Source organism: Cryptomeria japonica, chromosome 11, assembly GCF_030272615.1.
Source record: "Cryptomeria japonica chromosome 11, Sugi_1.0, whole genome shotgun sequence".
NCBI lineage: Eukaryota > Viridiplantae > Streptophyta > Pinopsida > Cupressales > Cupressaceae > Cryptomeria > Cryptomeria japonica.
This window is the reverse complement of record NC_081415.1, coordinates 17189364-17204083: the sequence shown is the minus strand read 5'-3', so window position 1 is coordinate 17204083 and position 14720 is coordinate 17189364. Positions and strand designations below refer to the sequence as shown.

General features: G+C 35.4%; 2 protein-coding genes across 5 annotated transcripts in view; one reads left to right on the top strand and one right to left on the bottom strand.

The window, feature by feature from the left end:
* The window catches only part of LOC131049495 (probable ADP-ribosylation factor GTPase-activating protein AGD13), a 185094-nt gene extending 173927 nt beyond the window's left edge, over positions 1 to 11167 (top strand). For all 4 annotated transcript variants that reach the window (XM_059213825.1, XM_057983560.2, XM_057983559.2 and 1 more), the window contains exon 9: positions 10560 to 11167. In XM_059213825.1, the coding sequence (XP_059069808.1) occupies positions 10560 to 10841 (282 nt within the window). In that variant the 3' untranslated portion in view covers positions 10842 to 11167. The remainder of the gene's footprint in view (positions 1 to 10559) is intronic.
* On the bottom strand, positions 634 to 2007 carry LOC131859777 (uncharacterized). The gene is made up of 2 exons (XM_059213827.1): positions 1574 to 2007; positions 634 to 1440 (listed from the first exon to the last, which is right to left on the bottom strand). Exon 2 carries the CDS (start codon positions 1276 to 1278, stop codon positions 736 to 738), a length of 543 nt encoding a protein of 180 aa, XP_059069810.1. The 5' UTR covers positions 1279 to 1440; positions 1574 to 2007; the 3' UTR covers positions 634 to 735.
* Positions 11168 to 14720: the final 3553 nt, after the last annotated feature.

Genomic DNA, 14720 nt, shown 5'->3' with positions numbered 1-14720 from the left:
CAAAATGGGGTAGCTGAGAGGAAAAATAGGACAATTGTTGAAGCTTCCAAAGCTATGATTCTTGATCAGAATCTAAATGTCAATCTTTGGGTAGAAGCAACTAGCACTGCTGTATATATTCAAAACAGATGTCCTCACTCCCATCTTGAAGATAAGACCCCTGAGGAAGTCTTTACTAAATCAAAACTAGATATCAGCCACCTTAGGATATTTGGATTCCCTATATATATTCATGTACCTAGGGATAAAAGATTAAAATTAGAGCCTTCTGGAAAAAGGGGAATCCTTGTAAGATATAGTGAAACCTCCAAAGCCTACAAGATCTATATACCTAGTTAGAAGAATCATAGTTGAAAATCTCGGACTCGCCTCGGACTCGGCAAACCAAAATTTTGGACTCGGACTCGAACTCGTGAAAGACTCGCGAAAGACTCGGCAAAAAAAAAAACCGTAGTTTTACAAAAAAACATAAAGAAATTAATGCATTTAGAGAACATAAGTGCCATAATTGAAACATTACACATGTCATATGATCTACAAAGTACAAACACGCAATATTTGAAATTTCATCATTCATGGCAGCATATTCAAGTTTCAAGTTTCAACCCTAAAATGTATAATACTATAATGGCAGCATAAGTATATAAATGTTCACAAAATTACATATAATGATATGTCCAAGTCCAACTGCAAATGTGAAAAACAGCAATGTGAATGAACAAACCAAAGAGAAGACTACATCTTCCTCTTTGTATTTTTCCTAATATAGCTCAATTTTTCAGGCCTTGAGCTAGAAGTAGTAGCAGTGGGTGTTGTGGTATCTAAATGGTGAGATGAGTCTTCTTCAAAGTCATAGTCCTCATCATCATCCTCATCTTCGTCCTCATCTTCATCCAATCTTGCTCCTTCTGCATCTTGTGCTGCTCCTCTCTCTATTTCTGCAATTTCTTCTTCGGTAAGGAGGACATCATCACCATCATTTTGTTCATTCATGGTCCAATCACCATATGGATCAATTTCATCCAAGTCAATGGCCTCATGTGAAACACCCTCCACCTGTCTAACTCGAAGGCGAAGGTTGTACCGAACAAATACTAGATCATTGAGCCGCTTTTGTGACAATCTATTTCTCTTCTTTGTGTGAATGCTTTCAAAGACACTCCAATTTCGTTCACACCCAGAAGCACTGCATGACTGAGACAAAACACGGATAGCTATCTTTTGAAGATTAGGCGTGCCGGCACCATAATTCTCCCACCATAAATCTACAAAAAACATTTAGAAATATTAGAATTGAGAAAAAAATGTAACAATCAAGTTTGTAGGTTTTTTCTTGCACTGTTGAACTAAGTTACTAAATGTTTTACCTGGTTGTTGTTTTCCTCTCCTATCAATTGCTAGTTGTGATGAGAAGAGTCTCCCCTCTGCACTTTTGTAGATCTTGAACAATGGAATGAACATTTCCAAATTCAGAAATAGATACTAGATAGTCAAAGTGTCAAACTCAAATTCAATAATGAACATTTCCGAATTCATAAATAAAGATAGAGCAATTGCAAATGTCAAATCTCACCTCCAACTCATCAAGAACCTTGTCTCTCAACTCAGGATCAGGTGTCATCTTATCAATGCATGTAATAACACCTGCCATGACCTCCTCATCAGCCCTAAATGAATCAGAGAAGTAGAATTTCGGGTTCAAAAAGTAGGCGAAGGCATGTATCGGTTGGTGGAGTTGGTTTGTCCACCTACGATCAATGATGCGCCAAAAGATTTCACATTTTCTTGCATTTCCACGATAGTAATGTGAAATGGCCTCTTTGGCCCTATCCATGGCCTCATAAATGAAACCCATTGGCATGCCCTCTCCATCCACCATACGAAGAACCCTCACCAAAGGTTCTGTCACCTAAAAAAATTAAAACAAATTTTAAATTAATACAAAATCAACCCCTAAAAAATAAAATCAGCAAATAGACAAGATTGTATAAACTTTACTTTTGTGTTTGTTACTTACCACAGTCAACTCCTCTCCACTTTTATTGAACCCATCATCAAAAACAATGGTCACAATCTTCTCTGCTTCAGGTCTTTTGGAGTATGCAGACCCCAACCAAGCATCTGACACAAACATCTGCTTAAGATGAGGAATGGCACTAAGAATGCTCTGCAAAGTGATGAAGTGGCTAGCAAATCGTGTCACTCCAGGTCGCACAAGGTCCTTGCCATTTGTGTATTTTCTCATCAAAGCAAGCACCCAAGTATGGTTGTAGATGAATTTGGTGACACTTTTTGCATCTTCAACCACCTTCTTCACCCATCCAATCTTCCCAATGTCCTCTAGCACCAAGTCCAAGCAATGTGCAGCACAAGGACTCCATGTAATCGAAGGATGCCTCTGCATAAGCATTCTACCTGCAGATACATATGCAGCTGCGTTGTCCGTGATAATTTGGACAACATTCTCAACTCCAACTTCCCGAACCACACCATCCAACAGATTACACAAAGTCTCTGCATTTTTTATTTCATTTGAGGCATCAACAGACTTTATGAATACCATTGCACCATTTGAAGCCACCAAGAAGTTGAGAAGAGTCCTATTCCGTCCATCTGTCCATCCATTAGATAAAATGCTGCATCCTTTTCTCTTCCAATACCTTTTTTGATCATCAACCACACCTTCTGTATTTTTCACAGCTTTCTCTAGCAATGGCCCACTGAAGTCATGACCTGTTGGGGCCTTAAACCCCTTACCTGCCACTGTACATGCATTAACAAAACTTTCCCAATACACATTGTTTGCTGCATTGAAAGATAGATTATTGTAAAACCAAAAGTTTGAAGCTGCTATCCGTGCTTGTTCATGCTTCTCTTTATTCCATCCTGTACCTTCAAGTGAAGGTTGTGCACCTGGAACATTGCGTGGTACAAAAAAATTAGGGTCTGATCTAACAGGAGTGCCACTAGCCTCACCCTCATTGTCACCAAAAGATGAAAGTGACTGACGACCCCGACTATGACCAATGGGACCCGAAGTGGACAATGTGGGATTCATTGCAGCTGCTATGGCTTCTCTTGTTTTTTGCCTTTCTTCCTTATGCATATCATTCTCAGCAAGAATGGCCTTCATCTCTCTAATAATTTCAGGAGTTGATTTGGGGCATGCCTCCACACCATATCCAGGTATTTGTGCAAGGTGGTATTTTAATCTATTGATTCCACCAGTCATCCATCTTGTGCATTCGGTGCAAGTGACCTCCCCCTTTTTGCTTCCTGCAATCCCATATTTCCAAGCTTTATCTCTTTGTCTTCTTGACCTTGGGGTTGCCCTTGGAGTTGAACTTGCCATTGCTGATTTAACATGAAAAAAAAAAAATCAGCAGGGTTTTATGGAAAATCAACAAAAAAAATGACAATGAATCATTTGGGAAAAATAGCATTCAAAAACAAGAAAAAAAAAAGAGGAAATAACTTAGGAAAGAAAATAGAAAAAAATTTGGCAGCATATCCCTTTGTTTTTCAAGATTTTTTTCAGTTTCAAAACAATGAAATGATTCAAATGAAAAAAAAAAAGAAGGAGAAAAATCCTTACCTAGATCTCTCTTGCTGATTTTTCCTTCTTCCCTCTACTCCTCCAAACCCTTCTAACCTGCTCCAGCCAAAAAAAACCCAAATTGAAGTCAAAAAATGAAAAAAAAATTGGTTTTAAGCCCCACGGGCGCGTTTTTTCTGGGCCCGCGAGTCCCTGTGAAAGACTCGCGAGTCCGAGTGAAAGACTCGCGCGAGTCTTTGCGAAAGACTCGCGAGTCTTTCGCAGGGACTCGCCTGGACTCGCCACGCGAGTCCTAGGCGAGTCGACTCGGCTCGCCAAAGGACTCGCGAGTCCGTGGCGAGTCCGAGGCGAGTCAAAGAGTTTTAAAACTATGAGAAGAATATTGAACTAAGTAGGGATGTGATTTTTGAAGAAGACAGCCTTCAAAAGAGCCCAAAGCTCACTAGAGCCTGAAGTCTATATCCCTACCCCTAGCATAGATGAAAATCCTCCTCCTGAGCTTCAAAGGGAGAATCTTGAGGAAACTATAGGTGAAACTCAAAATCCACCTAGAGAAAATCTCAAGAAAAGACCACTATGGGCCACCAAGACTGTAGTAGAAGCTCAAAAGTTTGTTGCTCCTTCAGGAACCTTCCGAGAAAGCAAAAGGCCTAATAAATTCACTAGCTATGTTGCCCTTATGAATGATCTCTCTAATTCCGAACCAAACAATGTATCAGATGCACTTGAACATCAAGTATGGAAGGATGCCATGTCTGAAGAGTATTAGTCCATTATGAAAAATGATGTTTGTGAGATTGTTCCTAGGCCAACTATGAAATCCGTTGTTTCATCTAAAAGGCTTTTCAAGATCAAACATGCTACAGACGACAGTATTGAAAAACACAAGGCCAGATTTGTAGCTAGAGGGTTCTCACAAAGGGAAGGAATAGATTATGAAGAAACTTTTGCACATGTTGCCAGGTATACATCAGTAAGAGCTGTATTAGCCATTGCAACAGCAAAGGGTGTACACCAGATGGATGTTAAGACAACATTTCTAAATGGTGAGATCTCAGAAGAAGTCTACTTAGAGCACCCTGAAGGGTTTGAAATTTATGATGCAGAGTCTCATGTGTGTAGACTCAAGAAAGTTCTCTATGGGCTTAAACAGGCTCCCAGGGCCTGGTATGAAAGAATTGACATCTATCTCTCAGGACTAGGCTTCTCCAAGAATGATGCAGATCCTAATCTCTACTACAAAAGAAATAAAGGTGATATGCTAATATTGATTTTATATGTTGATGACTTATTAATCACAGGAAATGATCACCTTATAGATCAATGCAAGAAAGGTCTATCCAAAGAATTTGATATGAAGGACTTGGGACTCCTTCATTACTTCCTAGGATTGGAAGTATGGCAGAATTTTGACAACATTATACTAAACCAAGGAAAGTATACCTTGGACATTTTGAAGAGATTCGGAATGCTAAACTATAGGCCCATGACCTCTCCTATGGAAACCAATTTACATAAACTTAAAGAAGCAGCAACAGAGTCACAACCCACTAACCCTACTCAATACAAACAGATGATTGGGTCCCTGATGTACTTGGTAAATACAAGGTCAGATATATGTTATGCAGTTAATGCTCTAAGTCAGTTTATGTATGAACCTAAGGAGATACACCTGGTTGCAGTAAAACACATTATGAGATACCTACAAGGTACCCTAAACCTTGGTCTCAAATATGAGAAAGTTGATATAGACCTACATGGATTTACAGATTCGGATTGGATTGGAAGTGTGACTGACAAAAAAAGCACTTCAGGGTGTTGCTTCAGCCTAGGTTCAGCTATGATATTTTGGATCAGCAGGAAGCAGTCTTTTGTAGCTCAAAGCTCCACCGAGGCCGAATACATTGCAACTTCTATGGCTGCCCGAGAGGCAATATGGCTTAGGAAGTTGCTTGTGGGGTTGTTTGGAGAGCCTATGAAACCCACTGTTATACATTGTGACAATCAGAGATGCATAAAACTTTCAGTGAATCCAGTGTTCCATGACAGATCCAAGCATATTGAAATTCCATACCACTATGTGCGAGATATGGTAGACAGGAATGTGATCCAATTTGAATATGTTTGTATGGGAGATCAAATTGCAGATATTCTGACCAAACCTCTTTCCAGAGTGAAGGTTAATCACTTTAGAAAAGGTTTAGGTATAATAGAAAGGTAATTTGTTTTGTAATCTGTATTTGCATATCAATAAGATGTTTAATGTGTAAACTTCTTTGTCATGATAGGACATTTTGGATTTTATCCCCTGGGTTCATATCTAAGAGGTGATGATCTCTCAAGATAATGAACACTTGTATGTAGACATTATAAGGTGACGATCTTATGATGTCCAAACCAGTTATCATGTTGGATCTCTGGTGTGTCATGGATATGCCATGATTGTGTTGTGGTAAAACATTTGTATAAGGTGTTAGTGCACATACCACAAGTTGGATAAGACGAGAATTTAATCTTTCTCATATGATTACCCTTAAGTATTGCGTGTTTAGGCAATACTAATGTCACATGCTTAGGTGATATCTTGTCATCACAAGATTGACATGATGGACATTTGTATCACGTGTTTAGGTGATACTTCATATCATGTGATTAGGTGATATGATTTTCTAGAGTCAGATTGTGTAAAGGATACTAACCATCATTTGAATTGTGATGCTTGATATATTGTTTGCATTTATCTTACCTAGCTAAGAGGGAGTGTTAATGCATGATAGCTTCGGTAAGATAAATGATTGAATGAAAGATAAATGAAGTCTCTCATTCAATCATTTATCCTATCGATAAACTATTAGGAAAAACTTCAAGCTATTGTTCTTTCATTTGATGATCATTCTTCATTTGTATATGTTCAATCTACTTAGTTCGATCAATGTTCAAACTATCGATAATCATATCATAGCATAGTATATCGATTAACATTGGTTTGCATTATAACTATGATCACCGATTATTATCTGGCTAACCAAGTATCCCGATTTATATCGGTTGATTTATTGACAGTAAACTAATGATGGTTATCGGGATTAACCGATTGTATCGGGTGGCAAAGCATACACCTCTTGGTATCACTTAAGCGATCACCAATTGGTATCGGTTAACAAGTTATGTAGACACCGATTGGTGTTAACTAACAAGTTACGTAGACACCGATTTGTATCGGGTTGTTGATTAATGTATACACCGATTGGTAATTATAAAGTCAAAGGGTGCGATCAAGTAGTGTCTTGATCAGTCATGTCTAAAAGACATGACCGGTCAAGGCATTGCTTGATCCTCCCCTCTTGCATATATATATCAAAGTTCCCAAACTCGGACTTGGCTCGGACTCGGCAAGGCCAACTCGACTCGTGACTCGGCTATGACTCGGCAAAATTAAAAAAATCTTGAAATTAAGAGATTTTTAACAATTTAAAACTTGTTTCATGCACCCATTATTGAATAAAGCCCAATTATAATGTGTGCTAGCTTGTTATGCCATGAAAGGCATGCTGGTAGAGTATCTACTTGTTTGGGGCTTCTGTTTAGTATTTTCTTTGGCCAAATTGAAATTTTGGGAGCACCAACATGAGACATCATAAACATCTTCACTTGGGAACTGTAAGGAATGCTTGTGTATGGTAGCATTAAATAGTGTGCTTTTTGAACTTAGGTTTTACCTTGGGACTATAGTTGACCTTGGTCTTTCTTGGACCTCTTAGTTTTTAGGCTATATATATGTTAGATGGAAGGGGGAATTGTGAGACCAGAAGGGTTTGAAATATGCTCCTCAGAGACATGTCCCTTGCCAAAAATAACCTTGTGCCCCATGGGGGGATTTTTTGGGATGTGGGGATAGGTAGGAAATATCCCCAACTCAGCCCCTTTTTTCAAAATTTTAAGAAACATCCATGTTGTGAGGTACTCACACATCACCCCATTGCAAATGAAGACCCCCACTTTTTGCTTTCTAGGGTTAGCTCTTTTAGTTTTGTTGTTGGTCGTTTTAGTGTCTTAGCCTTTGCATTGAAGGGATTGAGTTTCTCAAAGGTCATCAAATCAGGTGGATCTCCTCAAGGTGGAGTGAAGGAGGTTAAGTCAGTTGAGTGATTAGGGGTTATTTAGATCATTCCTATTGTTTTTGTGTACTATCTGGTCACGCTTCAAGTTGCTAAATCAAACCTTGGTTGAATGCATAGTGTCCTCCTAGGTCCCATCCCTTACATCAAGGTAAGAGTGAACTCGCCTTAAAAGTTTGGAATGTCATCCTGATCCTGAAATAGCCTGAAATTGGACTAAGTTTGGAAATTTGAAGGATCCTCCAAAAACTAGATTTTGCATTATAACTCATGGAGGTCCGAAACCACTCTCAAACGTCTTGACAATATATATGGAATATAACTTAAAGTATAAGAAAGAGAAAAGACATAAGGAAATGTCACTTATACTTAAATGTTATATTCCATATATGAATCCTGACGAAGATACTAACTTGTCAAACAAGTCAAAACATTCACCTATGGTGGCCGAGTTTTGGAGCTTGGACTCGGCGAGTTTTGCCATAACTCGCCTGACTCGCGAGTCAGGCGAGTTTTGGTCAAAACTGGCCGAGTCCGAGTCCCGAGTTAGCAAAACTCGTCAAGCTTGGCTCGACTCGCCAACTCGGCGAACTCGCCTGACTCGCGGTGAGTTTGGGAACTCTGATATATATCAATCGATATTTGTGAGAAGGACATCGAAAATCAATAAATGCTCCTCTCACCTGCCATACAAAAGAAGATAATCAGATTTATCATATAAATAGATAATACAGAGATCAAGAAAATATAAACTAGAATATATCTTGCATATTGAATTGAGAATTGAACATCATTTACAATGGGGACCTGCTAAAAAATTAAATATAATATCATCGTGTTCAAAGATTAAATCTATTTTAATATATCACGCCAATTTGCTAAATATGTTTTTATGTGTAATGCTGTTAATAACTGGGTGATCTAGTTGTAAATTTGTAATGGTTAAGGGCGAATGGTAATGGTAATTCCTGCTCTACATTTGGCAATATTTAGTTATTTGAATTGAAAATATGTTGACTTTATTTTCTTACATGTTCTATGGGTGGACGCTTGTTTCAGATTTTGTTGGGGTCCCAAAAATTGTAATAAACTCGACGAAATGCATACCAGACAAAACAGAACCAGAAATATTCCAGCAACAATTTTTTTTTTTTGAATTTAATTCACACACAACTTTGAAATACACTAAATTGATGCAACTCATTGGGTACACCCAGTATGAAAATTTGACGTCTAAATGATCTTGGACACTTTACAACAAATCTGAATGCCTAAATGATTCTGGACTCACTGCAACCTGCAAATCTTGATGCCTTGATGGTTGGTGTGACTCTATACGATCCTGCTGTCACTCTGCAATACAAATTGCTTCCGGATGGTTTCCATTCTCAAGAAATCAGGTTGACATGCTTGAAGGGTTGTATGTCCAAACGCCACCAGTTGCTGTGATGGTGTCACAAGTGAGAATAAATTTGATTTTTGTTCTCAAATTTCTGAGATGTGTTGCTTTCTCTTCGCAGCACTGCCTATATACTTTATGCTTCGTAAATCTTAGGCAATTCAGTCCTCAATCAATGGTAATCTGACTAACAAGTTCTTTACTCAGTTGGCAATTAGTGGACAAATTTGTCGTTATTCGACTGATCTTAATTGACTCATCTGCCCTATCTCCTTATTTAACTGACCTTAGGTGACTCGTTGGCCTTATTTCATGATTTAACCGACTCTAACTATTCCTGTGTTGCCTGTCCGCTCACTCAATGCTACTCCTACACTGCTAGCTCAAAAAAGGGAACAATACAAACAGATATTTACCATATTTCAATATTTATTTTTTGTTAATTTGGGGCCTGAGAGCACAATGAAAGTGGGCCAATAGGTCTACAAGATCCATGTCACATGCCATGTTGAACATATGGAATGCATATTATGTTTTAAGGAAGATAAATGTCCGCTTCTTATTTTGTTTTTGCATTATACTTATAAATACATTTCCAAAGCTCATTAGCAATTATTATATGGAAGATATTTGATCTACATCTTTTCGCCTTTAGGAGACTCAGATTCGATGTTTGTGTGAGATTTCTACACCATCGCAAACAGTTGTCAATAGGTTAAAATGTAACTGGAATGTGCGTTTATTGTTTTCTCATGGTCAAACAGTTTTTGTGTTGAGTCTTACTATGTATAAAAATTCATGACCTTTGTCAACACCTCATTGCAATTAGTTTGTGTTTATGCTTATACTATCAATCTAAATTGTGTTTTATCTTTTGGTGGTTTAAAAGGAATTAGATTCCTATGTTATACTCCAGGCCCATTTTTTTTTGGTATTTGAAGCAGTGTTCCTAGATACTTCCCCTCCCTCTCTAGATACATACAGTCGATACTGGATATAGATACAATACTTCCAGATAGGGGTGTCCAAACATATTCATATAAGAGCCTATATTTGGGTCGTATCTGATGTCTTAATAGGGTACGAGACCACCCTGTGTTGTATCCATTTTAGATTTTATAGAGAATCATTCATTCAAAAATTTCAGAAAGAATAAAACATTAAAAAACTGTTCGTGCACATACACACACACATTTGAATCGCATAAGATACAAACATGATAAAACAGAATAAATATTTAACTAAAATATAAACACATATACACAGTTATATTTTATATTTATATATAATTGAATATATTTATACTTTTATAATTGGCGTATCAGCTTCCATATAACTCTGGTTTGAAGTGCTGTAACTTGTTCTCTGACAACAAACCAATTAAATGCTACCTATCAAGGATTATTCTAGTTTGTGAAACAGAGCTTCCAAAATTTGAAAAAGAATTTGATAATTATCTAAGTTTTGTTTTGCCCTTCCTTGGCAGCAAGTCTTTGATCAAGATTTCTTATCGGCAGATGATATCATGGGTGAAGCAGAGGTTGATATTCAACCATTACTTTCTGCTGCAAGTGTATTTGAAAGTGCAGGTATCTTTGAGAACATGCAGATAGGAAAATGGTTGGCTACCAATGACAATGCCCTTATAAGAGATAGTATAATTAACGTGATAGATGGAAAAATAAAACAGGATGTATCTTTGAAGCTTCAAAATGTCGAGTCGGGGGAATTGGAACTTGAACTGGAGTGGGTTCCTCTTGATCAATAGATAAAATTATTATTAAACAGCATGCTTTTAAGTTGGCGTATTTTCAAAAATGTTTGGTATAATACCTTTTACTTAAAGGTGTTACATGTAATTCTTTGAATAGAATTTTAGCAACAGATTTCTACATTTGCTTTCTGCATTGGTGGAAAGAATAATAACATTCTTGTATTGTAAATAGCCAGGTTTCTCAAACTAACAACGAGTGCTTGTAAAGTAGTAACTATTTATTGAACAGTGCCAGAAATATTGGGGTATCGAATGTAATTGAGTTAAAAACACAAGAATTTCTTACGTGTATTAATACAAATCATTGATTCATAAAGACACTAGGGAACACTGTAAATTTGTGACTTGAGCCAATTGAATGTTAGCTGGGTAACTGCATGATATACATATGCTGATAAATAAATTATTAACTTCACATCATTGTCAGTATGCTATTTTTATTTTAAAAATCTTGAGCAGTGTTGGCTGTAAAGGAATCTTTGAGACAAATAGAGGACAATGAATTCAGTAGAAGTAACTTTTTCTTTTCTTTTTGAATTGGTCGATAACAAATAAACCCATCAGATGATAAAATAGATTGATAAATGTATATTATTTAAAAAAATAAATTTAAATATCAAAATTAAATTATCTATCATTGTATTAGATGAAAGATATAAACTGGTAAGCTCTGGAATCTTTTAACTTTATATTTTGTTTTATTTTGACTATAAAATGTTAATAATTGAAACTTATTTTACTATTTACAGTTCTATTTGATAAATGATATTATTTTTTATTTAGAAGTATGTGGGAATGAATATAGAAAAAATATAAAAGATTGTGATTAAAATAATTAATAATATAAATAAAAATTATATTTATTAATTCATTTTTTTTTAAATCAACAATAAAAAATAATATTTAATAAAAGATAATGAATAACTAACATTGTTAAATGCATTGAGATTCATATGTTATTACTAAATTAAATCATATTTAGAGCATTAATTCTCATTTGGCATTGTCTCTTTTTGATCAAACATTTGCACATAATTTTAGTTCTTGTTTTAATTATAATGGGGTTCAAATGTAATTATTAAATTTCATCATATTTAAGAGCTTTAATTTTCATTTGACATTGCTTTTCTTTGATCAACAATTGCAACATAATTCTGATTTTTGTTTAATAAAGTTGATTTATTCTAAATTTTAAATATTAATTATAAGTAAAATCTTGAAAGTAGTTTGACAAATTAAAGCTATTAGGTTTCCACAATCCATTCTAATATTCACTTATTGCTTCTTGATTTGATTGTGTATGCAATTTTTATCATCAACGAATCCTAATAATGAATCAGTGATTCAAGTCTACTAATGTTTCTAATGACTTGAGCACGATTATATACAAAATAAAATAGTCATTTTCTATGTGACAAGGTAATATGAAAATAAATTTTTGTTTTAATAAAATAAATTTTCTCGTTAAAATGTAAGATCCCTTAATTTATTAGACATAACAAAATTTAATTATAACACAATATGTCTCGTCTCTTGTTTAATTATTTATTTATTGATGGTTGGGGTGTAATTTGGGGGTGCATGCAATAATTTGTTTTAGAATTATATTTTGTTTACTAAGTTAAATTATCAAGAAAAAAAAGGCGTTTTACCTTTTGAGATTACTACTTGAATTATTTGGCTTTTACTATTTTCCTTCTAGCATGATATTTAGTAAGAAAGACTTTGTGGAAGTGATCAAAATAATATGTTAAAAGATGCAACTTATGGATTGCTTATACCACCATGCTATTTGATTATGTAATTTTAAAAATAGCTTTGACAAGATGGTCTTGTATTCAATCAATATTATAAATTTTATAAATTATTTTTGTATTGAATTGTAGGCAAAGGACACAAGAAATGTCTTTTACTAGTCTTGACTTTAAACAATTATATAGCTAACAAAATCATTTCTCGCTTCTATTGACAAATGTTCAACGTTTCTTCTATTTAGGTAGGTAGTCTTTTTAGATAATTAGATGGATTCTATTAGAGCATTCATCATTAGAAAGAGTACGTGAAAGAGAACACAAGTCAACACACACTACCATACCGGGTACACCAACATGTACAAAATGTGAGATTAAAACAAAAACAACCACCAAACATTCATATCATCAACAAAAAAGGAAACAAAAAACTCATCATTTATAACCTTATACCACCCCATCATTTCCCCTTTCTCATAGGCTTCTTTGCCATAGGCATAAACACCTCTATAATAATAACTTCCCAAGGGCTACCATGGTCATGCTAGAAGTTTGGACTTGCGAACATTATAAATCAAATGGCACTATTGAGCTTCCTTCTATGTTGTGCCTTATTGATTGAGCCACTACAAAATATAGGCACCATATAAACATTGATTACCTCAAGCCTCCCATTGTCACAAGAAACATGTAAATCTGCTATCACCTAGACCATGCCACAACAATAAACCCTCAAATGACCAATTTCCCTTTTCAACACAATTGTTTGCTCCTTTCTTCCCTTATGCATTGGAGAGGATGCCAAATCTTCACGTTCTACAATGTGGATTACCAAGGTCTTTGTGGGTCCTATCTCATCCACGTCTTTCACTAGAATCATGACCTCAAATTGATCAACAAAAATAGTTTTAAAAACTACAAGTGCAAATTTCCATCGTCTACAACTTCCAAGGATAGCCAAGCTCCAAACCTCCACCCCCCCTCCACCACCCTCCCCAACACTCATTGTGCAAAGACTAATTTTAGATGAGGATCACATGAAAGAATTTACAAGTTAATATGTTTATTTGTCAAGGAGCCATGGCCCTTCTCCTTAGTCTTGCCAACCCTATTGGTACTTGACATCCTATTCCTCTCCTTAAACAACCCAATTGCATTCAAACAAACCAAGCATAAGATGCTACTAATGCACCATAAGCCAAACATATTCTCATTGAGCTCACTTCATAATAATATAAACTTCTACATAAGTATACACTAAACTGCTATTAATGTAAAGTACCACCACGCCACTTTATTGAAGCCGTATCAGCTTGTATTTCTAATACCACCATGCCAATATACAATGGTGAATCCTCTCTTACAAACATCTCAACACAAATAATACATCTTCCTCGACTAATATTAATAGGAGTGGGATGATATGTAATATGTTGCTCTAAATTTGACCAAATAGACAATAAATGACTATATAGGCAATTAAAGGTTCTTGATGAACAATAGCATTTGCTAGGTAATCTACCATGCTAGGGTCAGTGCAAGAAGATGAGTCCACTTTTTGGCCAAAAAGTGGAAGTGTTTTCCCTGTTTTTCAGATTTTGTCTCACTTGAGCTTAAATTTTGAAACACTTAGAGATTGAAACTTGGAAAAAGTCAGTAATATAAAAGATAGCTCTCTGAGTGTACTTTTCAAATATGTAATTTATTTTAATACCCACATAATAAAAAATAACTTTTTGAATGGAGTTCTAAAAACTATGTTTTAAAAATACTTGTTTCAGGACCATACCATGCATGTGTACGACCCACACTTTTTGACACAATTAAAATTATTTTCTCAAACTGTTTTGGGAAATGGTTTGTAACACACTGAAAATTGATGTGCATATTTTTCTGTATTTTTTTTTCAAATATATATTTTTTAATTAATTTTTTAATGGCCGTAATTATCTTTTTAAAAATTTGACGTGTACGACCCACATAATTTGACGTAAACTTAGCATTTTTTGAATTTTTTTTTTTTAAATTGAAATTTTTTTTGTGTAGATTGATGACATGTAATTTTTTTTTCAAAATTCATTAAAATAAAAAAGTTATTAAATTAAGAAAATTAGTTAATATT